Here is a 24,197-nt window from a genome sequence, read left to right as displayed (position 1 = left end):
GTTGTCCTTCTGGCAGGTTCTCCCATCTCAGCCAAGGAACTCTGTAGTTATGTCAGAGTGGTCATTTGGTTCTTGATCACCTCACTGACCAAGGTCCTTCTTGCCCGGTTGCTCAGTTTGGTCGGACGCCCAGCTCTAGGCAGAGTCTGGGTAGTTCCATATTTTGTTCCATTTCCCCATGATAGAGACCACTGTGCTCTTGGAAACTTTCAACATTCTAGAAATAGTTTTATACCCTTCCCCAGATATATGTCTCATCGCAATTATATCTCGCAGATCTACGGACAGTTCCTTGGACTTCATGGTATAGTTTCTGCTCTGACTGTCAACTGTGGGACCTTATTTAATCATGTCCAAACAATTGAATTGGCCACAGGTGGACTCCAATCAAGCTGTAGTGACGTCTCAAGGTTAATCAAAGGAAATTGGATGCACCTGAGCTCAATTTGGAGTGTCATAGCAAAGGGGTGTGAGTACTTATGTAAATGAGATATTTCTGTATTTCATTTTCAATAAATTTGCTACCATTTCTATAAACATGTTTTCACTGTCATAATGGGGTATTGTGTGTAGATGGGTGATACAAATGCAGGCTGTAACACAACAAAATGTGGAATAAGTCATGAATACTTTCTGAAGACACTGTATGCACAAAGAGTTTCCTCTGCTTTCAGATGGGGAGCCTGCGGATGCCTAAAGGGTTAGGGAAAAGAGGATTTTGAATGGGAATCAACTGTTTGGTCCACACAAGGATATTAAAACAAATGTGTGTGTGTGTGTGTTTGGCAAGAGGAGAGACAGAGAGTGTGTGTGCGCCTGCGTGTGTATGTGTGCGCATGTCTGTGTATGTGCACAAACACGTGTATGTGGACACAGTGCAAGTGCACCGTAAAAGGAAAGGTTGCACCCAGAAACAACAGTTTCCCGCTGGAGTGCCGCATGCATCTCGGATGAATAACATCTGCTTTACAGTGTGTGTTTAGGATAGATGGATCAGAAGAGAGTGTAACCCTCTCTGTTCTCTCTCTGCAGGCTGCAAACCAACCCTTTACTCCCCCAACAGCTGGCCAAGATGAGCTCATTTGTTATGGTTGGGGTTGTGATAGAAGATAGGGATTCTGTAATGAGAGGGGCCCCATAACTACACAGCAGGCAGAAGTCAACAGAAAGTGAGTAAGTAAAACAAGCTTACATTTTCATTTTGGATTCTGATGGGGTGCAACAGTTGAACTAAACTCAGGAGGCATTTATAAGTTATATTCTTCAGTATTCAATAGGTACAGTATTGGGACTGTGACACATTTTCTGTTGTTTTGGCTCTGGACTATTAGGTTAAAATGCAGACTGTCAACTTTAAGGGTATTTTCATCCATATCGGGTGAACCATAAAATTACAGCACTTTTTGTACATAGTCCTCCCATTTTAGGAGACCAGAATTCACTTATGTGTATTAAAGTTGTAAAAAGTTAAGTATTTGGTCTCATATTCATAGCACACAATGACTACATTAAGATTGTGACTTTACAAATTTGTTGGATGCATTTGCTGTTTGTTTTGGTTGTGTTTACGATTATTTTGTGCCCAATAGAAATGAATGGTAAATAATGTATTGTGTCATTTTGTAGTCACTTGTATTGTAAATAAGAATAGAATATGTTTCTAAACACTTCTACATTAATGTGAATGTTACCATGATTACGGATAATCCTGAATGGTGAATAATGATGAGTGAGAAAGTTACAGATGCACAAATATGATACCCCCAAGACTTGCTAACCTGTCATCATTACAATAACAGGGGAGGTTAGCATTTGGGGAGAGGTGGGGGGGTTATATTTGTGCATCTCACTAATGCTTATTCATTTATTTAAGCATCAGCTGTCAGAGCAGCTCACAGATCATTGCACCTGTACATAGCCTATCTGTAAATAGCCCATCCAACTACCTCATCCCCATTTTGTATTTTTATTTTTTTGCTCCTTTGCACCCCAGTATCTCGTTCAAATATTTTTTATTGAACACACACAAGAATGGTGTATAGGTATAAAAGACAAGTATGCAATTCTTATCTAAACATAAAAGAGCAGACAGAAACAACAAGACCCAGAGTTCTAGGTAGAAAGTAAATAATACAAAATAAGACATGCAGAACAAGGACAGGTAGAAAGAAAAAGGAGAGACGAAGCAGGTACGGGGAGTAAAACATTTAATAAATAACGGACATGGAACGAAACAGGAACAGCGTCAGCAAACTAATACTAAAGAAAAAAACAATCAATGCAGCAGCAGGGAACAGAGCTGGGGAACTGACAAATATAGGGAAGGAAATAAACAGGTGATGAATGAGTCCAGGTGAGTCCAATATCGCTGATGCATGTGACGAGGGAAGGCAGGTGTGCGTAATAGATGGCAGGGGTGCGCGATGAAGGGCAGCCTGGCGCCCTCAAGCGCCAGGGGGGAGAAGAGCGGGAGCAGACATGACAAAAGGTAGGTTAAAATATTACAATTAAGAGTATGTTAAAATGTATACATTCACAGCGCCGACTGGTCCAAGTAAGAGAGGAAAGGATGCCAGATTTGATAAAATGTTGATAATTTATTGTTCAGAATATATCTAATTCTTTCTAAGTGTACAGTGTTTGCCAATTCGCTGAGACATAATTTGGTAGAGGGAGCTTCCTTCCTTTTCCAAAACAACACGATGCAATCTTTTGCCGAAATGAGACTGTAAGAGATTAGTTGTTTTTGGGGGTTGGTTAATCCGTTTAGGGAATCAGACACTCCCAGTATTATCAGAAGCGGGTCTGGGTCAATTGAAGTCTCCAGAACTTCAGAGAGGATCCTAAAAATGCCACACCAATAACCATACAAGTTAGAGCACAGGGCAAAGCAGTGGAGTAGTGTACCCTGCGCAGCCTGACATTTATCACACATAGGGGATGTATCAGGAAATATCCTTTGCAGCTTAATTTTTGAATAGTGTAATCTGTGTAATACCTTGAATTGTATGAGACGATGTCTGGAGTTAATGGAGCATGTGTGGATATACTCCAAGCTATCTTCCCAGTCTGCCACAGAAATGTCAGTCCCTAGTTCTTCCTCCATTTTGCCTTAATGGTATCTGTAGAAGTTGTGCTAACAGATTGAAAGCGTCATATCGACAAGATATCAGTTTGTTTGAGGTGGGGGATATTTTTATGCATCCGTCAAACATGGACGGTTTAGCATTCCCAAATGTTGGAAGGTGTTTTCTAACATAGTCTCTAATCTGTAGGTATCTGAAAAAGTTACTTCTGGGAAGATTATAAATTTCCCTCAGCAACTCAAAGGAGGCAAAAGTCCCTTCTATGTATAGATCCCCTATGGTATTTATCCCTAGTTCTCCACATCGCTCAAAGGTGTTATCAAGGTTAGAGGGGGCAAAGGAGGGATTCCTCGCAACAGGGAGCATGAAGGATATTGGTCTAAGGTCAAAGTGGACTTTAATTTGCTTCCAGATTCGGACTGTGCTATGTATAATAGGATTGCTACTATAAAGTGACATCTCCAGATTGACAGGTGACAAAATCACAGCGCCAATAGAGAAGCGGTGACACTCCTCACTCTCCATACTACAGGATGACGGAAGTGTGTCATCCAGCAAAAACGTAACAACGCCAGGAGGTTAGCGGCCCAATAGTAAAATATAGAATTTGGGAGACACAATCCTCCTTCCATCTTGGATTTACAGAGGTGTTGTCACGGCCATCGAAAGAAGTGGACCAAAGTGCAGCGTAGTGAGCGTACATTTCCTTTTATTATAGAATGTCACCAACAAAACAAGAAACAAAATAAACGACCGTGAAGCTTACGAGGGCTATAGTGCCACTAACAAAGTCAACTACCCACAATCACAGGTGGGAAAAAGGGCTGCCTAAGTATGATTCCCAATCAGAAACAACGATAGACAGCTGTCCCTGATTGAGAACCATACCCGGCCAAAACATAGAAACACAAATCATAGAAATAAAGGACATAGAATGCCCACCCAAATCACACCCTGACCAAACCAAAAAGAGACATAAAAAAGGCTCTCTAAGGTCAGGGCGTGACAGGTGTTTTTTATCTATCCTGTGTGTTTTATAATCCCAGATGAATGGATTGATAATTGAGTCCAGTTGTTTATGAAAGGACTTGGGTATGAATACTGGGATGTTCTGGAATAGGTAGAGCAGTTGTGGGAGGAAGACCATTTTAATGGCATTAATTCTTCAGAGCAGAGAAATTGGAAGAGTTCTCCAAAATTGTATGTTTGCCTTTAGTTTTTGCATCAGAGAGGGGAAATTCTCTTTAAATAGTGAGGAGTATTGCTTGGTAACTACAATTCCTAGGTAGGTAAATTTTTCTGAATATAACTTAACTGGAAGATGTTCTAACCAAGAGGTGTTTTGCAACCATATGGGTATTAATTCGCTCTTGTTCCAATTTATTCTGTTTCCCGAGAAGGTACCAAACAAATTAATCACATCAAGAATAGCTGGAATACTAGCTTGGGGTTCTGTTACATAGAGGAGAATGTCATCTGCGTTTAGAGAAATCGTATTTAGAGTATCTTTAGTATTATAGCCGTGTATTGCTGCATGAGATCTGATCGCCTGAGCGAGAGGTTCAATAATTAGAGCAAAGAGCATAGGCGACAGCGCACAACCCTGCCTTGTCCCTCTATAAAGGTTAAATCGGGGCGACAATGATTGGTTAGTGAGTATTCTCGCACAGGGGTTCCTATATTAAAGCTGGAACCAATTTATGAAACCATCTCCAATATAACATTTCTGTAGGATCTTGAATAGATAGGACCACTCAACTTGGCCAAAGGCCTTTTCGGCATCAAGAGATATAACGGCAAGGTCCACGTTGGGTAACCTCTGAGCATACATAATGTTGAAGAGGCGCCTGAGATTGAAGAATGAGTTTCTGTTAGGGATAAAGCTGGTCTGGTCCGAATGGACCAATTTGTCCATTAAAGTGCTAATCCTGTTAGCCAGAGTTTTTGCTAAAATCTTTTGGTCTGTATTAAGGAGAGATATTGGTCTATATGACCCTACCTCTTCCAGATCTTTACCCTTCTTATGTATAACTGTAATGAACGCCTCATCCAAAGTAGGTGGGAGAGCTCCATCCTCACTGGCCTGAACCAACATTTTGTGCCGGTAGGGAGAGAGCATGTTGCTGAATGTTTTATAGAATTCACCAGGGTATCCATCTGGGCTCGGGGTCTTGCCACTCTTTAGAGATTTAATTGTTTCTCGAATTTCTCCAAGATATATTTCCTTATTCAGGAAGTTGGAATCTTCCTGGTTCAGGGCAGGGAGATTACAGTCCTCCAAAAAGTTTTGCATAATTAAGGGGTTAGGATCTGCTTTAGATGTATATAGAGTCTCGTAAAACTGACGGAATCTGTCATTGATGTCTTTGGGGGAAGAGAGTAATTCCCCAGATGCAGATTTAACTTTGTGAATCATTCGGTCACTCACATTTTTTCGAAGTTGTCTGCCGAGTAATTTGTGTGGTTTGTCACCAAACTCAAAATATTTCTGGTTGGCATAGAGAAAAGATTTAGCAATTTTAGCTGAGAGAATCTGATTATATTCAAATAATTATTTTATGTTTCTCCATGGATGGATGGCTAGCAGTCTCCCTATCCAGTAAGTGAATTTGTCCCTCCAATTCTACAATTTTTTCTCTGTTTTGCCTACTCCTGGCAGCCTGAAAGGAGATGATACAGCCTCTCAAATAAGCCTTCAGTGTTTCCCACAATAATGCTGGGGAAGTCTCTGTGTTGTCGTTGGTATCAAAGAAAAAATGTATTTGGTCTTTAAGATGTTCACAGAATGTTGGTTCTGTGAGAAGCTGAGGATTCAACCTCCAGACCCTCTCGTTTGATACGATGTCACCCAATCTCAGGGAGAAGGTGAGTGGACTGTGGTCAGAGATTAAAATATCATGATACCTCACATTATAGGTATAGGGGAGTCATTTCGCATCAACCAAAAAGTAATCGATTCGGGTATAAACATTGTGAACATGAGAGTAAAAGGAGTATTCCCTACCCGTAGGGTTAGTGATCCTCCATATATCAAATAAATTCAATTTTTTTATGTAGGTATTCAAGAATTCGCTTGAATAGGAGGTAGGGGTTCGCCGGGTAGAGGATCTATCCAAATATTGGTCTAGCACACAGTTAAGGTCCCCTCCAATGACCAGATTAGTATGGGAGATATCTGGAATCAGGGCAAGGACTCTTTTGAAAAAGAGGGGTTATCAATGTTTGGCCCATAGATATTTAGTAGAGTTACAGAAGTAGAGTGGATCTCTCCTATTACGATCACATAACGACCCTCTTTATCCGCAATAGTGGTTTTATGTAGAAAGGGAATTCCTTTCCGTACCAGAATCGCTGTGCCTCTCGTTTTGGCAGAGAAGTTAGAGTGATACACTTGCCCCACCCACCTACATTTAAGTCTGCTATGAGAATTGTTTTTCAGATGGGTTTCTTGCAAAAAAATATAATATCAGACGAGAGTGCTTTCAAGTGGGCTAGGACCTTGCCTCTCTTAATTGGTTCGTTTAAACCCTTGACATTCCAGGAAGTAAATGTAAACCCCGCCCTCCTCTCGTTTGTAGTTCATATGGTGGCCTGCATAACATGTAACTCAATAAAAAGTTAAGAAAGCCCACCAAACCATTACGATCAGCATATGTAGCACCTACACCCGAGCAGTATCCAACCGAGCCCTCCCCTCCGGCAAGCACCCTTACCCTGTCCCCCAACTTTCCCCAACATTTACCCTCCCCCTCAACCCACCTTTAACAGGCATACACAAATAGGAGAGAAAAAATACAAATAATAAACACATTGTCTGCCCGATGCCAAAAATGCACGGCGCGACCTCGAACGAGAGGTAAAACAAAAATAAAATCCCAACTATACGTTCACCTCTCAATATCCAAGAACTTCTACTAACATATGAACTGAGGAGGCTCCCGCAAATAAAGTGTTAATTTAGCATCTAATAAACCAAAACAGAATAAATTGCAATTTAAACATATTGCTCAATTAAGTGTCATCCTGGGTCAATCCCTGAGATAAACAAGATAAAGCATCGCAAGATTATATTGCTAAACAATGCCGGTCTAAACATAAACCATCAGCAACCGATATAGACAGCAGGACATTTACATATTGTGGGTTAGGAGATCACACCCCAGTATCTCTACTTGCACATCCATCTTCTGCGCATCTATCACTGCAGTGTTTAATTGCTCAATTTGAATTACTTCGCCACTATGGCCTATTTATTGCCTTACCTCCCTAATCTTACCTTATTTGCACACACTGTATATAGATTTTTTCTATTGTGTTATTGACTGTACGTTTGTTTATTCCATGTGTAACTCTGTGTTGCTGTTTGTGTCGCACTGCTTTGCTTTATATTGGCCAGGTCGCAGGTCGCTACCTGGTTAAATAAAGGTGAAAAAATAATAATAATATGCAATCATAAAAAAATGTAATCATGGTAGCATCCACATTAATGTAGAAGTGTTTAGAAACATATTCTACTCTTATTTACAATACAAGTGACTACAAAATGACGCAATATGTTATTTACCATTACTTTCTATTGGACACAAAATAATCGTAAACACAACCAAAACAAACAGCAAATGCATCCAACAAATTTCTAAAGTCACAAACTTGATGTAGTCATTACGTGCTATGAATATGGGACCAAATACTACACTTTTGACAATTTTAATACACATATACTGTAAGTTAATTTGTCAAAATACGTTTGGTCTCCTAAAATGGGGGACTATGTCGAAAACGTGCTGTCATTTATAAACGGTTCACCCGATATGGATGGATATACCCTCAAATTAAAGCTGACAGTCCGCACTTTAACCTCATCATTGTGTCATTGAAAATCCAAATTTCTGCAGTACATAGCCAAAACAACAAAAATGTGTCACTGTCCTAATACTTTTGGAGCTCAATCTATATATTATTATTTAAAAGTCAACAAATGTATGTAGCAATCGCAGATTGCCCCTTTAAAGTTTTAGAGACTCTGGGGAAAGTGACTCAATTCATGCAGTGTATTAGAGCATGTCCGTCATTATTTCTGCTGACCTGGCAATTATGCATTGGATCCGTTTATAATGAAAACAAATGGTCAGATGGATCGGTTTTGCTTTGTTTCTAATAAATTCACACAACCGTAAATTACTCAAGGTTTTTGGAAAAACTTGTAGATTCTTTTCATGTATTCTTTTGAAGCCAAGTACTTGGATATGTTTTTTGTGTCATCATTGCGGTCAGAATCCATAGTGCCACTATAACCACAGGCGGGTACCTTTTCTGAGGACGGTCCAAGAACTCCGCAGACTTACACATTTTTTTCTGCTGAACATCCATAAGAAGAAGCTGCATCTTTTTAATATTTTGCGGTTTAATAAAAACTCGAAGAAGAAAAGTCACGCGGCATTATACCAGCTAGTTGTTAAACTGTAAGTAAATAATAATCACCACATGAAGAATATCATAAAACAGATGACAAATTAACGGTATCAGATTGAAAAATATTATTCTGATTCAGGTTGGTAAATTGTATTACTCATATCGTCGCTACGTAGTTTGATAAGTTGTTTTACTGGAATCGTCGCTATGTGTAAGTAAATGTCAGGTGTACAGAACAGGAGGCAGTATCATATTCCTTACCGACTTTCTGGGAAATTGACTATTACGGTGCATATAGCCTCTATAGGTTTCTATATTATAATCAAAGACTATTATGATCAAGAAGTCTAATTGAGATGTTGAATCAAAACACATGTATTGTTGCCTATTGAATATTTTGAGTACTGTTTTTTGTGTGACCAAATGTTATTTTTTTTTAAATAATCTGTAAAACACAAAACACATTGAAATGTAATAACCTACAAACACAACAACCCCTACCCTCCACCCCATGGCAAACCTTCTCTGAGAAAATAACAGGAAAAACATAGACTATAGACATGAAATGAAATTGCCTTTCAGATCTAATATTCAGGGCAAAGAACTGCAGTAATATGTTTTAGATGGATTTAATTGTATAATGCATTTTGTTCCCGTATTCACTCTGATTAACTAGACTGTATTTGGGTCAGAAGCACAGACATCTGGAGCAAGAGCACAGACAAATTATTGCGCTAAATTAAGATGTTGTTTTCACATCAGCTTTTGACTAGGACCCAAAGTTTACTACGTACTAAATAAAACAAAACAAAAATGTTAATCTACAACCTTTGCAATGCTCAAACAGTGACATAAACTTCACATCTTTTCTTAAGTCTTTTGTGAGTTGCAGATTTGCCATGCAAAACATGATATAATACTGCCACCTATTGGCAGTTTATAGCTACGACTACTGTTAATATGCAAGTGGAACGTAACAGTATTAGGGCTAGGGAGATAGGCCAGCAGCAGGGGAGAGAGAGGCTAGTGCTAACTGGGATCCTTGAAGTTTAAATGTTAAATGGTTAAGGTTAGGGTTATCGTTAGGTATGGTTTATGTTTATGTTTATGGTTAGGGTTTAGGGTAGGGAGATCCCAAGGATCCCGGATAGCACTAGCTGTGGAGAAAGGTCAGGGGGCTGAGATTGGGGTCAGTCAAAGTCAGTGGTTCCCACACCCTTTACAGTTCTTTTTTTTTTTTTCTTAGACCCACCACATAATCTAAATCAATGTGTCTGAACAGGCCCCAGTGTTTAGCCGCTACCCAGAGGGAATTATCTGTGACCCTCCTCTGGGTCCCGTCCCACCATATGGGAACCACTGGGAAGGGGGTCCAGTCAAGACACCATCCCAACTCTATTTGTGTACCTTCTCCCTGCATTGTGCACTGGTTCGTTCCCACTCAAGGATTTAAAATAATTGAAATAGTGGTTGAATTGGCTGAACAGATATCAGTCCAGTCCTTTTATATCCATTTCTTTTACTGCATTTTGGTGAATTCAGGGCTTCCTCTCTAGGTTCCTTCCTAGGTGCTGGCCTTTCTAGGGAGTTTTTCCTAGCCACCGTGCTTCTACACCTGCATTGCTTGCTGTTTGGGGTTTTAGGCTGGGTTTCTGTACAGAACTTTGTGACATCAGCTGATGTAAGAAGGGCTTTATATAAATACATTTGATTGATTGATATCCATGAGGGGAGTGAACAAGTGCACACTTCGGGGAGAAGGGAGAGTATTATAATTAGGCTGAAGACACTATACTCGTACCCCAAGCCTTATATTTGCTTGTACCCTCTATGGTTCAGTGACAAGGATGATGGTGGCTCACCCTCGCCCCCTGTTGGTGATATTGCTGCCGCTGCTCCTCTCCTGCTTGCCCGCGCTCGGATACTCCAACAGATTCTTCTACCAAGACATTCTCAACGGAAACGGCAATGGAGAGAGTAGGAGCATGCACTTATGTTTTATGAATGAAGAGTTGAACATGAGTACATGCCTTAGGTAGGGGCAATGCATCCACCTTCCATGTAACATACACAAATGTTTTGCAATTGAAAACGATAGTGAGCCTTTCTTATTGAACAAGTCCAGGTAGTTCCTCCCTCTTTCAGTCCCTTGGTGCCTAATGAACACGACCCATGAATGGCTTATCAATTCAAACTCTCAGAGGAGGTTGCACAGACCCAAATGAAGTCTGACTAACTGCTGTTTTGTGTGTATTTTCCTTTCTAGTCCACTTTAACGGTGTAAAGCTCCATGTGGACTCCTCCCAGCCCTCTGTGTTCGCTTTGCGGGGGAGTAACGCAACCCTACCCTGCCGATACTGGTATGAGCCAGAGTTGAGCTCCCCCAGGAGGGTGCGGGTGAAGTGGTCCTGGCTGCCCGTCGTGGGGGGCCATGAGACAGACATTCTAGTGGCCATCGGGCCCCGCATTCACAGCTTTGGGGATTTCAGGTACTCTAGCTATTCTTGATGCAGGCCCGATCATTCTAAAACCATTATGATCATTTGTGTTTAGTGAGTGTTTTTATTTCTATACTGTAGTTCTTAAGATCCCGCCTTTGATTTTTATAGTTTACATTTTTTTATTTTGTATTCCTTTCATTGTTATAATTGTGTCACAAATTCCTTATTATGTACCTTGCATTTCTTTTACTGCATTTTGGTGAATTCAGGGCTTCCTCGCAAAGAGACATCTGTCGAAATGGGACTTCACTGTATAAATAAAGGTTACATAAAAAAAGGCTTAATTCACACTCGGCAGAAGTGGAAAATTGTCATACTTGAGTAAAAGTAAAGCTATCTTAAAACTTCTTTAGGATTGGTGGGTCCCCTGCGGGGCGGTTGAGCTAACGTGTGTGATTAGCATGAGTGATTAGCATGAGGTTGTAAATGACTCAATAATTTTTTTTAAGCCACCCAGTAAAATACTACTGGAGTAAAAGTCCAAAAGTATCTGGTCTTAAATATACATAAGTATCAAAAGTCAATGTGAATGCTTTAAATTAAATTCCTTATATTAAGCAAACCAGACTGTCAGATTCTTGATTTAAAGATTCACAGCCAGGGGCACACTCCAAAACTCAATTGGCCAAAGACACAATTGGCCAACGCAACATGAGTTGAGTCCACCAGAGCAGACACGGGGGTGATGATGTGTTATATTGATCCAGAGCAGACACGGGGGTGATGGTGTGTTATATTGATCCAGAGCAGACACGGGGGTGATGGTGTGTTATATTGATCCAGAGCAGACACGGGGGTGATGGTGTGTTATATTGATCCAGAGCAGACACGGGGGTGATGGTGTGTTATATTGATCCAGAGCAGACACGGGGGTGATGGTGTGTTATATTGATCCAGAGCAGACACGGGGGTGATGGTGTGTTATATTGATCCAGAGCAGACACGGGGGTGATGGTGTGTTATATTGATCCAGAGCAGACACGGGGGTGATGGTGTGTTATATTGATCCAGAGCAGACACGGGGGTGATGGTGTGTTATATTGATCCAGAGCAGACACGGGGGTGATGGTGTGTTATATTGATCCAGAGCAGACACGGGGGTGATGATGTGTTATATTGATCCAGAGCAGACACGGGGGTGATGGTGTGTTATATTGATCCAGAGCAGACACGGGGGTGATGGTGTGTTATATTGATCCAGAGCAGACACGGGGGTGATGGTGTGTTATATTGATCCAGAGCAGACACGGGGGTGATGGTGTGTTATATTGCTCCAGAGCAGACACGGGGGTGATGGTGTGTTATATTGATCCAGAGCAGACACGGGGGTGATGGTGTGTTATATTGATCCAGAGCAGACACGGGGGTGATGATGTGTTATATTGATCCAGAGCAGACACGGGGGTGATGGTGTGTTATATTGATCCAGAGCAGACACGGGGGTGATGGTGTGTTATATTGCTCCAGAGCAGACACGGGGGTGATGGTGTGTTATATTGATCCAGAGCAGACACGGGGGTGATGGTGTGTTATATTGATCCAGAGCAGACACGGGGGTGATGGTGTGTTATATTGATCCAGAGCAGACACGGGGGTGATGGTGTGTTATATTGATCCAGAGCAGACACGGGGGTGATGGTGTGTTATATTGATCCAGAGCAGACACGGGGGTGATGATGTGTTATATTGATCCAGAGCAGACACGGGGGTGATGGTGTGTTACATTGATCCAGAGCAGACACGGGGGTGATGGTGTGTTACATTGATCCAGAGCAGACACGGGGGTGATGGTGTGTTATATTGATCCAGAGCAGACACGGGGGTGATGGTGTGTTACATTGATCCAGAGCAGACACGGGGGTGATGGTGTGTTACATTGATCCAGAGCAGACACGGGGGTGATGGTGTGTTATATTGATCCAGAGCAGACACGGGGGTGATGGTGTGTTATATTGATCCAGAGCAGACACGGGGGTGATGATGTGTTATATTGATACGTGTGTGAATTGGACACTTTTTGCTGTCCTGCCTGAGTGTTTCAATGTAACAAGCACTTTTGGGTGTCAGGAAAAATGTATGGGAATAAAAAGTGTATTTTCTTTAGGAATGAAGTGGAGTTAAAGTTGACAAACATATGAATATATAGGTAGTACTTCAAAGTATTTTTTTTGTTACTTTACACCACTGACACTCTGGGCTATATAGATGAGGAAAAATGCATTTCACACAACTGTTGTGATACAATGGATAATTTTGAGTTTGCCTGCACAAAAATGTTTATGCATCTGTTGAACACATTGATGATAACAAAGTCCTCTATTTATCTCTCAGGGACCGGGTGCGTCTCAGACAGGACTCACCAGGAGATGCTTCGCTGGTCATGACTGAACTCCAGCTCAATGACACGGGTCGTTACCGCTGTGAGGTCATTGACGGGCTGGAGGACAAGAGCGCCACGGTCGACCTCGAGCTACGAGGTAGACTATATTATAGTGCCGTATAACAACCTAATTTGTGAGTGTCACCCAGCCCCTCCCATCACTACTGTACTCACACACAATTAAGGTGCAAATCTGCAATATGTACAGCTATTATGTGGTCATCTAAATGAATTATATATTATAAAGCCTATCAATTGATTCTTGAAAAATATAATGTATTTGTTTAGTACTGTTCATCTGCCTTACCCCATCTTATTGATGTCATGTACTGTCATGCACTACATTTAAAGTTCTCTCTTTGGGTTGAAGTGTTACATTGGTCCAGCCACATCCCTCAGCTTCAACTAAGTTAGGCTAACCAAGTAAGGCTGCTGTTTGGCTGACAAACTAATGAAGGATTATGCCTTAAAAGTCATTACATATCTCTTGCTCCCCTCCAGGTGTGGTATTTCCCTACCAGCCTCCTCACGGCCGTTACAACCTGACCTACCATGATGCCCAGCAAGTCTGCCAGGAGCAGGACTCCACTCTGGCCACCTTCGAGCAGCTGTTCCAGGCCTGGGAGGAGGGGCTGGACTGGTGCAACGCAGGTTGGCTGGCTGACGGGACAGTGCAGTACCCAATCACCAAGCCCCGGAGCCCCTGTGGGGGGCTAGGCCTCGCCCCCGGGGTTAGGAGCTACGGTAGACGCCACCGCCACCTCCACCGATACGACGTCTTCTGTTTCTCCTCCTCCCTCCGAGGTGAGACACACACACTCACACACACACACACACACACACACACTATACAGGTACACACTATATAGGTACACACACTATACAGGTACACACTATACAGGTACACACACTATACAGGTACACACACTATACAGGTACACACTATACAGGTACACACACTATACAGGTACACACACTATACAGGTACACACACTATACAGGTACACACACCATACAGGTACACACACTATACAGGTACACACTATACAGGTACACACACTATACAGGTACACACTATACAGGTACACACACTATACAGGTGCAGATATAGAGATAATTCACCCTACAACTAGAGTCAAGCACAGTCCATCTATTGTGTAACATTCTGTTATATGCATTTGAAGAAATCTGCAATTGACTCTTACTGTAACTTTCATTTTGTGGTGAACTTTCAGTGAGCTCCCTTAGATGCATAACTTTGAATTGATCACCTTATACACCTCCGGTCTCTGCCATGTCCTCTTCTCCAGGTAAGGTCTACTACCTCCAGCTCCCCCAGAAGGTCAACCTCACTGAGGCCCAGCAGGCGTGCTTCAACGACGGGGCCCAGATAGCCAAGGTGGGCCAGCTCTACGCCGCCTGGAAGTTCATGGGCCTGGACCGCTGTGATGCCGGATGGCTTGCTGACGGGAGCCTGCGCTATCCCATCACCAACCCCCGCCGCAACTGTGGCCCCATGGAACCAGGGGTGCGCAGCTTTGGGTTCCCCCCTCCATACCAGAAGCATGGGGTGTACTGCTACAGTGCAGGTACGCGGTAAATCTGATATACGTGGTAAAAGTACATACCACCCTTAGGTCATACCATTTACATCTCTCGTAGTAGGTAGGGGAACAAACCGAAATCCACATGAATGAATGTTGACATGCATAGAAATTCAAGATGCTATGGTGAGAGGGCTGTGTTATGATGTAAAGTTGTGGTATGGTGTGTGAGGGCCTCTACTGTGGTGAAGGCTTGATAATAATACTGGGATACGATGGCCTGGTGGTTGTGTTTCAGGGTTATAGTCCTCGCTAGTCTGTCAGCCTCCCTTGTGATTTAGACAAGCAGGTTAGCAACGCCATGGTGAACAACATGCATGTTCCACACGGGGGTTAGCCACTCACTGTAACAAAAGGGACATTTTGTTCAATGACTTCTTCCTGGATTGGGATGTCCTTGCTCTTTATGTTAAAGGGTTTCTTTTTTCTAGAAGTTTTACCTCATATTCATTATATCTAGGACAATACCAGTCTACATATGGAAATGGCACGTTTCAATGTTTTGTTGTCAAAAAGATGGAAGAAAGGGTTGTAACCAAATTACTCCCAGTGATGTCGTCTGTAATTTTCAAATGAAAACAAAGACTTTCATACAATGGCTTTCCAGTCTTCAAAAATCATTGTTTTAATTTGAAAATGGCTCCCGGTGATATCACCGGGCTTATTTTTCTCAGAACCTTTTCTTCTACCTTGGGTGCATTCGTAAATTCACTCTGGCTATCTACTCCGATTTCAGAGCACTATCGTCTGAGTGTGCCAGAGTGCAGAATAATTGATGAGTTTGCGAACTCTCAACACCTGTTGAATATGGCCAGTGTCAGTAAACGTCGGCATAAAAGCATAATTAAATTGTTGCCAACAGCACAGTTACAGTCACCAACACTCTAGATAACATGGTCAGAGGGAAGTGTTCTCTCATTTATGTCTGGAAGTAGCTAGCAAGCTAGCTAACTTTAGCCAGTTAGTTTGGGTGCTTGACTGCCGTTGTGAGGCCAGAACGCTCAGAACAACCTTACTCCTCGGCCAGAGCATCCAGTGTTCGCTCTGAATGCTCCGAGTGCCAAACACTCTGAATTTACGAATGGACAATCTGACAACTCTCTGAATTTACGAACGCCCAGAGCACACTTTGAGCGCTCTCTAGCACTCCAGAGTGAATTTACGAGCGCACCCCTTGTTGACTACAAAACCATTTCACATATGCAGACACTGGTATGGTGCTGGATGTAACAAATATGAGGTTAAACTGTGAAGTGTTCGTTGAATTAATCTATGACTTATCCTCTAATGTCATGTATGAATATTATACTTAATAATAATAATATTATAATATTAATATGTTTTACCAATAATTCTGGACCCACCTAAATCTTGCTGCAGGCTATAATGTGATCCATCACTAAGTATGAATGAATCTGTATTTAAACTCTGACCTCAGCTTCAACTGCAATATTATGCATATTTTTATTTATACTTCATGTATTGTATTTATCTGCTGTACTCTCTTTGTAAACATATTTGTGTATGACATAGGAGCTGAACTCAGAATTAATAAGTAATTAATTATCAAGAATAACCAGTTATGTGATGATTTATAAGCTGTTATTATGTTTATCTCAAAAACAAGTACTTATCTTTTATACTGTATGGCCTGTACCTCACTTGGTTGGTTTGATTATGTAGGTGGTGGGTTTTAACATGGTTTTAGATGATAACGGACACGTATACTAACTTATTTTTGTAAAATAAATAGTAAACATTTTGATTAATGTGTTAATGATTTTGCGTACTTTGGAGCCATGCTTGGTTTGTTTGTGTTTTTAGAACGTTCAGTTCAATTCAAACATTAAATCCTTGCACATGTACCAGGCTTAGCAGTGTTGCTTCCTCGCTCACAACATCCTTACCAGTACTTGATCTTGCGCCCTCTGCCTCGCCAACACAGGTGACCACCCTGCTTGACAACGTACTAACCAGTTGTGCAACAAACAAAAAAGATCCAATTCAATGGCACTATTGGCGACATTTCAAGCTGCGGAGTGAGCTAACAGCACGATCTTATCTCCGTTACACTCACACCAGAGGAAGCTGGTGGGAGGAGCTATAGGAGGACGGGCTCATTGTAATGACTGGAATGGAATGAATGGAACCGAGTCAAACGTGGTTTCCATATGTTTGATGTGTTTGATACAGTTCCATTTATTCCATTCAGCCAATTACAATGAGCCCATCCTCCTATAGCTCCTCCCATCCGCCTCCTCTGACTCACACACAACCCGGCTAACAATTCCTATGTCTGAAACCTTTGTGGAATGTTATGTTTTACTGTTCTCCTTACGTGAAAGTGTCCAGTTCTTTGTGAGTTTCGGCAATGTTTCATTTAAGTCAATGAGCACATCACCAGATTATAATTAGCATGTTTTGCCATGAAGTTTTTAACATGTTCAGAAAAACGTTAAGGTTGGGATTCAATGCAATTGCGGGTTATAGTTATTGAGGCTTTTAAAGGCAATGTTCCCGCGTTTGCGAAGATCCCTTTCACGATAAACACTGTAAATGTCGGCTCAATCGTAAATTTCCTTTAAAAAGCGCAATGCCTATGCCTATAACCCAGGATGGGATTGAATCCTGGTCTAACACGTTGTGTCCTGCTCTACCTCAGCATCCATCTGTTCAAGCATTGCAACACTGCTATTAACAACTGTAATACATGATTACACTGCTATTAACAACGTTAATACATGATTACACTGCTATTAACAACTTTAATACATGATTACACTGCTATTAACAACTGTAATACATGATTACACTGCTATTAACAACTGTAGTACATGATTACACTGCTATTAACAACTGTAATACATGATTACACTGCTATTAACAACTGTAATACATGATTACACTGCTATTAACAACTTTAATACATTATTACACTGCTATTAACAACGTTAATACATGATTACACTGCTATTAACAACTTTAATACATGATTACACTGCTATTAACAACTTTGAACACATGATTACACTGCTATTAACAACTGTAATACATGATTACACTGCTATTAACAACTGTAATACATGATTACACTGCTATTAACAACTTTGAACACATGATTACACCGCTATTAACAACTGTAATACATGATTACACTGCTATTAACAACTGTAATACATGATTACACTGCTATTAACAACTGTAATACATGATTACACTGCTATTAACAACTGTAATACATGATTACACTGCTATTAACAACTGTAATACATGATTACACTGCTATTAACAACTTTAATACATGATTACAATGCTATTAACAACTGTAATACATGATTACACTGCTATTAACAACTGTAATACATGATTACACTGCTATTAACAACTGTAATACATGATTACACTGCTATTAACAACTGTAATACATGATTACACTGCTATTAACAACTGTAATACATGATTACACTGCTATTAACAACTTTAATACACGATTACAATGCTATTAACAACTTTAATACATGATTACACTGCTATTAACAACTGTAATACATGATTACACTGCTATTAACAACTTTAATACATGATTACACTGCTATTAACAACGTTAATACATGATTACACTGCTATTAACAACTGTAATACATGATTACATTGCTATTAACAACTTTAATACATGATTACACTGCTATTAACAACTGTAATACATGATTACACTGCTATTAACAACTTTAATACATGATTACACTGCTATTAACAACTGTAATACATGATTACACTGCTATTAACAACGTTAATACATGATTACACTGCTATTAACAACGTTAATACATGATTACACTGCTATTAACAACTGTAATACATGATTACACTGCTATTAACAACTGTAATACATGATTACACTGCTATTAACAACTTTAATACATGATTACAATGCTATTAACAACTGTAATACATGATTACACTGCTATTAACAACTGTAATACATGATTACACTGCTATTAACAACTTTGAACACATGATTACACCGCTATTAACAACTTTAATACATGATTACACTGCTATTAACAACTGTAATACATGATTACACTGCTATTAACAACGTTAATACATGATTACACTGCTATTAACAACTTTAATACATGATTACACTGCTATTAACAACGTTAATACATGATTACACTGCTATTAACAACGTTAATACATGATTACGCTGCTATTAACAACTGTAATACATGATTACACTGCTATTAACAACTGTAATACATGATTACACTGCTATTAACAACTGTAATACATGATTACACTGCTATTAACAACTGTAATACATGATTACACTGCTATTAACAACTGTAATACATGATTACACTGCTATTAACAACTGTAATACATGATTACACTGCTATTAACAACTGTAATACATGATTACACTGCTATTAACAACTGTAATACATGATTACACTGCTATTAACAACTTTAATACATGATTACACTGCTATTAACAACTTTAATGCATGATTACACTGCTATTAACAACTGTAATACATGATTACACTGCTATTAACAACGTTAATGCATGATTACACTGCTATTAACAACTGTAATACATGATTACACTGCTATTAACAACTGTAATACATGATTACACTGCTATTAACAACTTTGAACACATGATTACACTGCTATTAACAACTGTAATACATGATTACACTGCTATTAACAACTGTAATACATGATTACACTGCTATTAACAACTTTAATACATGATTTTATTTATTTATTTAACCAGGTAAGCTAGTTGAGAACAAGTTCTCATTTACAACTGCGACCTGGCCAAGATAAAGCAAAGCAGTGCGACACAAACAACAACACAGAGTTACACATGGAATAAACAAGCGTACCATCAATAACACAATAGAAAAAAATAAAGTCTATATACAGTGTGTGCAAATGGCGTGAGGAGGTAAGGCAATAAATAGGCCATAGTAGCGAAGTAATTACAATTTAGCAAATTAACACTGGAGTGATGGATGAGCAGATGGTGATGTGCAAGTAGAAATACTGGTGTGCAAAAGAGCAGAAAAGTAAATAAAAACAATATGGGGATGAGGTAGGTAGATTGGGTGGGCTATTTACAGATGGGCTGTGTACAGCTGCAGCGATCTGTTAGCTGCTCAGATAGCTGATGTTTAAAGTTAGTGAGGGAAATATAAGTCTCCAGCTTCAGCGATTTTTGCAATTCGTTCCAGTCATTGGCAGTAGAGAACTGGAAGGAAAGGCGGCCAAATGCGGTGCTGGCTTTGGGGATGACCAGTGAGATATACCTGCTGGAGCGCGTGCTACGGGTGGGTGTTGTTATCATGACCAGTGAGCTGAGATAAGGCAGAGCTTTACCTAGCATAGATTTATAGATGACCTGGAGCCAGTGGGTCTGGCGACGAATATGTAGCGAGGGCCAGCCGACTAGAGCATACAGGTCGCAGTGGTGGGTGGTATAAGGGGCATTGGTGACAAAACGGATGACACTGTGATAGACTGCATCCAGTTTGCTGAGTAGAGTATTGGAAGTTATTTTGTTAATGACATCGCCGAAGTCGAGGATCAGTAGGATAGTCAGTTTGGCAGCATGAGTGAAGGAGGTTTTGTTGTGAAATAGGAAGCCGCTTCTAGATTTAATTTTGGATTGGAGATGCTTAATATGAGTCTGGAAGGAGAGTTTACAGTCTAGCCAGACACCTAGGTATTTGTAGTTGTCCACATATTCTAAGTCAGAACCGTCCAGAGTAGTGATGCTAGTCGGGTGGGCGGGTGCGGGCAGCGAACGGTTGAAAAGCATGCATTTTCGGTTTTACTAGCGTTTAAGAGCAGTTGGAGGCCACAGAAGGAGTGTGGTATGGCATTGAAGCTCATTTGGAGGTTTGTTAACACAGTGTCCAAAGAAGGGCCAGATGTATACAGAATGGTGTCGTCTGCGTAGAGGTGGATCAGGAATCACCAGCAGCAAGAGCGACATCGTTGATATATACATAGAAAAGAGTCGGCCCGAAAAGAATTGAACCCTGTGGTACCCCCATAGAGACTACCAGAGGTCTGGACAACAGGCCCTCCGATTTGACACACTGAACTTTGTCTGAGAAGTAGTTGGTGAACCAGGCGAGGCAGTCATTTGAGAAACCAAGGCTGTTGAGTCTGCCGATAAGAATACGGTGATTGACAGAGTCGAAAGCCTTGGCCAATTAGTGAGGGAGAGCCTCAAATAACCCCTTCATTTGTATATATCCACTGTGTACATTAATTGCGTCAAAGTTGGTCAACATGTAAGCGCAAGTCTGACCATTTTTATCCCCATAATGCAACACACTTGGAAAGGTGGTGACCAACCACCGACTTTATAAAACAGAGCCACTCAACGACTTTATAAAACAGAGCCACTCGTACACACGCAATTCCTAATGAGCCATGTACAACTGCCTTACCCCATCACAAACCCAAAATATGTTGTTTTACTCCATTGTTTGTAAACATTGTATTTGTAAACAAATAATGTTTCGCTTTAGAACATGGTTAAAACTATTATTTAGATCTCATGGACTGTCTGCCTTTGCACCTGTGGTTACATTGCTCCAGTCCTATCCCTCAGCTTTATTTCAATTCCAGTGGCAGGGCTGTTGTTTGGCTGAAAAATAGAATTACATTACAGTGATTACATATCTCTTGCTCCCCTCCAGTTGTGGTGTTTCCCTACCAGCCTCCTCATGGCCGCTACAACCTGACCTACCATGATGCTCAGAAAGTCTGCCAGGAGCAGGACTCCACTCTAGCCACCTTCGAGCAGCTGTTCCAGGCCTGGGAGGAGGGTCTGAACTGGTGCAACGCAGGCTGGCTGGCTGACGGGACAGTGCAGTACCCCATCACCAAGCCCCGAAGGCCCTGTGGGGGACTCGGTCTCGCCCCCGGGGTTAGGAGTTACGGTAGTCGCCACCGCCACCTCCACCGCTACGACGTGTTTTGCTCCTCCTCCCCCCTCCGAGGTGAGAGATTTTTAGACTGCTGTACATCCCATAGAGAAAGATCAACACTGTGTAACTGGATGCGAACACTCTTAGGAAAAAAAGGTTCCAAAAGGGTTCTTCGGCTGTCCCAATAGGAGAACTCTTTTAGGTTCCAGGTAGAACCATTTTTGGTTCCAGGTAGAACCCTTTTGGGTTTCAGGTAGAATCCTCTGTGGAAAGGGTTCTACATGGAACCCAAAAGTTTTTTTTAAAGGGTTCTCCTATGGGGACAGCCGAAGAACAATTTTAGGTTCTAGATAACACCTTTTTTTCTAAGAGTGTAGCTTTAAATATGCTAAGCTTGGATTTGGATGGGTAGACAATACAGTTTCCCTTTCTCTTCTCCAGGTAAGGTCTACTACCTCCAGCTCCCCCAGAAGGTCAACCTCACTGAGGCCCAGCAGGCGTGCTTCAACGACGGGGCCCAGATAGCCAAGGTGGGCCAGCTCTATGTCGCCTGGAGGTTCATGGGCCTGAACCACTGTGATGCCGGATGGCTCGCCGACGGGAGCCTGCGCTATCCCATCACCAAACCCAGCCGCAACTGTGGCCCCCTGGAACCAGGGGTGCGCAGCTTTGGGTTCCCCCCTCCATACCAGAAGCATGGGGTGTACTGCTACAGTGCAGGTATGCAGTAAATCTCATAGATGTGATAAATCTACATATCACCAATCTCACATCTCTTCTAGTATGGTAACAGATCACAATCCACAAATGAATAGGTGTATCTCATGACTAGAAATTCTAGAAATACTATATTAGGATGCGAAGGTTGTGTTATGGTGTGAAGTTGTGAGAATTTCTAATGTAGCTGGGGCCTGCTAAAAACAACTGGGAGAATTATCTGTCTGTACTTAGTGGCTGTACATGTTTACTATGGTCCTCCTTGTGAGCAGCCACCCTTGTTATTTACACCAGCAGGTTAGCAGTACCATGGTGAACATGCATTTCTCACACAGGATTAAACACTCATTGCATCTAGCCTGTGGTCAACGAAATCAGGAACATTTGTCATAGTCCACCATTCAAGGACTTGAGATTTCCTTGCTCTGTTTTTTTGCCGGTATTTGATAGGGACAGATATAATCTAGAGATTGAATGAACAACAGTCAGATGCAAAGCACCATCATACCTGAGCTAATTTCCAGTGGTTGTCCTCAGATTATCATTGAAGTACACTAGTTAGTATTAAAACATCTACACAGTTGTTCTGATGTCATGAGCCAGATCTTTACAGTATGCATATCTATGACTGTTGATAGATGTGTCACAGTGTTATATTGTAATATAATGTATGAATACTATACCTACATTTTGGACCAATAATGGTCAACAACTTTAGTACATTATGGACCCACCTAAATCTTGCTGTAGCCTATAATGTGATCCCTCACTATGTGTGAATGAACCTGTAGTTAAACCCGGACCTCAGCTTTAACTGTAATATTATGCGTATTGTTAGTTAAACTCATGTATTGTATACATTTACTGTTCTCTCTTTGTAAACATTTTCCTGTACGACACAGGAGCTGATCTCAACTGATATTTTTGTTAAATAAATTGTCTACCTTAAGAGGCTTTTGATTAATGTGTTAATGATTGTGCGAGGCATGCTTGGTTTGTTTGTGTTTTTAAAACCATTCAATTCAATCCAAAAATGTAATCCTTCACAAACAATCCGCAAAGCCGAAGACAGGAAAGACTAGTAATATCTGTGTTTGAGAAACAATATCTCTTATTGTAGTATAGAAAACGACTATAAACAACTTATTTCTATATATCCCTGCCTTGTTTTCCAACCACATAGACGGATAGAGGGCACACTTGCCAGTTTTTGCAAAGCCTGTTTTTGCATGGGCAGCGCCAGGGATTAAAGAGGCAATCTGCAGTTGCTACATTCATTTTTAGACTTTTTAATTAATTATAATTACCCATTGATTCATGAAGAATATAATTTATACAGTAGATGAGCTTAGTTTAACTGTCGCACCCCATCAGAACCCAAAATGTAAGATTGTTTAACTCCATTGTTTGCAAACAATGTACAAGTAAACAAACACTTTGTAGCCTCAAAACATAGTTAAAACTATCATTTTGATATAATGGATGGTCAGTCTTTGTAATCCTTAGCTCTGTCCATTACTTTGCGAGTGGTTACATTTCTC

The 24,197-nt window shown here is 40.8% G+C and overlaps 1 protein-coding gene across 3 annotated transcripts; it reads left to right on the top strand.

The window, feature by feature from the left end:
• Positions 1-911: 911 nt before the first annotated feature.
• On the top strand, positions 912-23,605 carry LOC139575733 (hyaluronan and proteoglycan link protein 3-like). 3 transcript variants are annotated; one of them, XM_071400973.1, is made up of 8 exons: positions 912-1,173; positions 10,338-10,475; positions 10,765-10,987; positions 13,331-13,476; positions 13,881-14,183; positions 14,690-14,968; positions 21,709-22,011; positions 22,381-23,605. In XM_071400973.1, coding segments are annotated over exons 1-8 (1,683 nt in total). In that variant the 5' UTR covers positions 912-1,172; the 3' UTR covers positions 22,671-23,605. The 3 variants fall into 3 exon arrangements, with proteins under 3 accessions (XP_071257074.1, XP_071257075.1, XP_071257076.1); XM_071400974.1 differs by lacking the exon at positions 912-1,173 and adding an exon at positions 8,108-8,548; XM_071400975.1 differs by lacking the exon at positions 912-1,173 and adding an exon at positions 8,549-8,637.
• The last annotated feature ends 592 nt before the right edge of the window (positions 23,606-24,197 follow it).

Source organism: Salvelinus alpinus, chromosome 5, assembly GCF_045679555.1.
Source record: "Salvelinus alpinus chromosome 5, SLU_Salpinus.1, whole genome shotgun sequence".
Lineage (NCBI taxonomy): Eukaryota > Metazoa > Chordata > Actinopteri > Salmoniformes > Salmonidae > Salvelinus > Salvelinus alpinus.
Note: the sequence above shows the minus strand (reverse complement) of the source record. Positions and strands in the feature narration are given on the sequence as shown.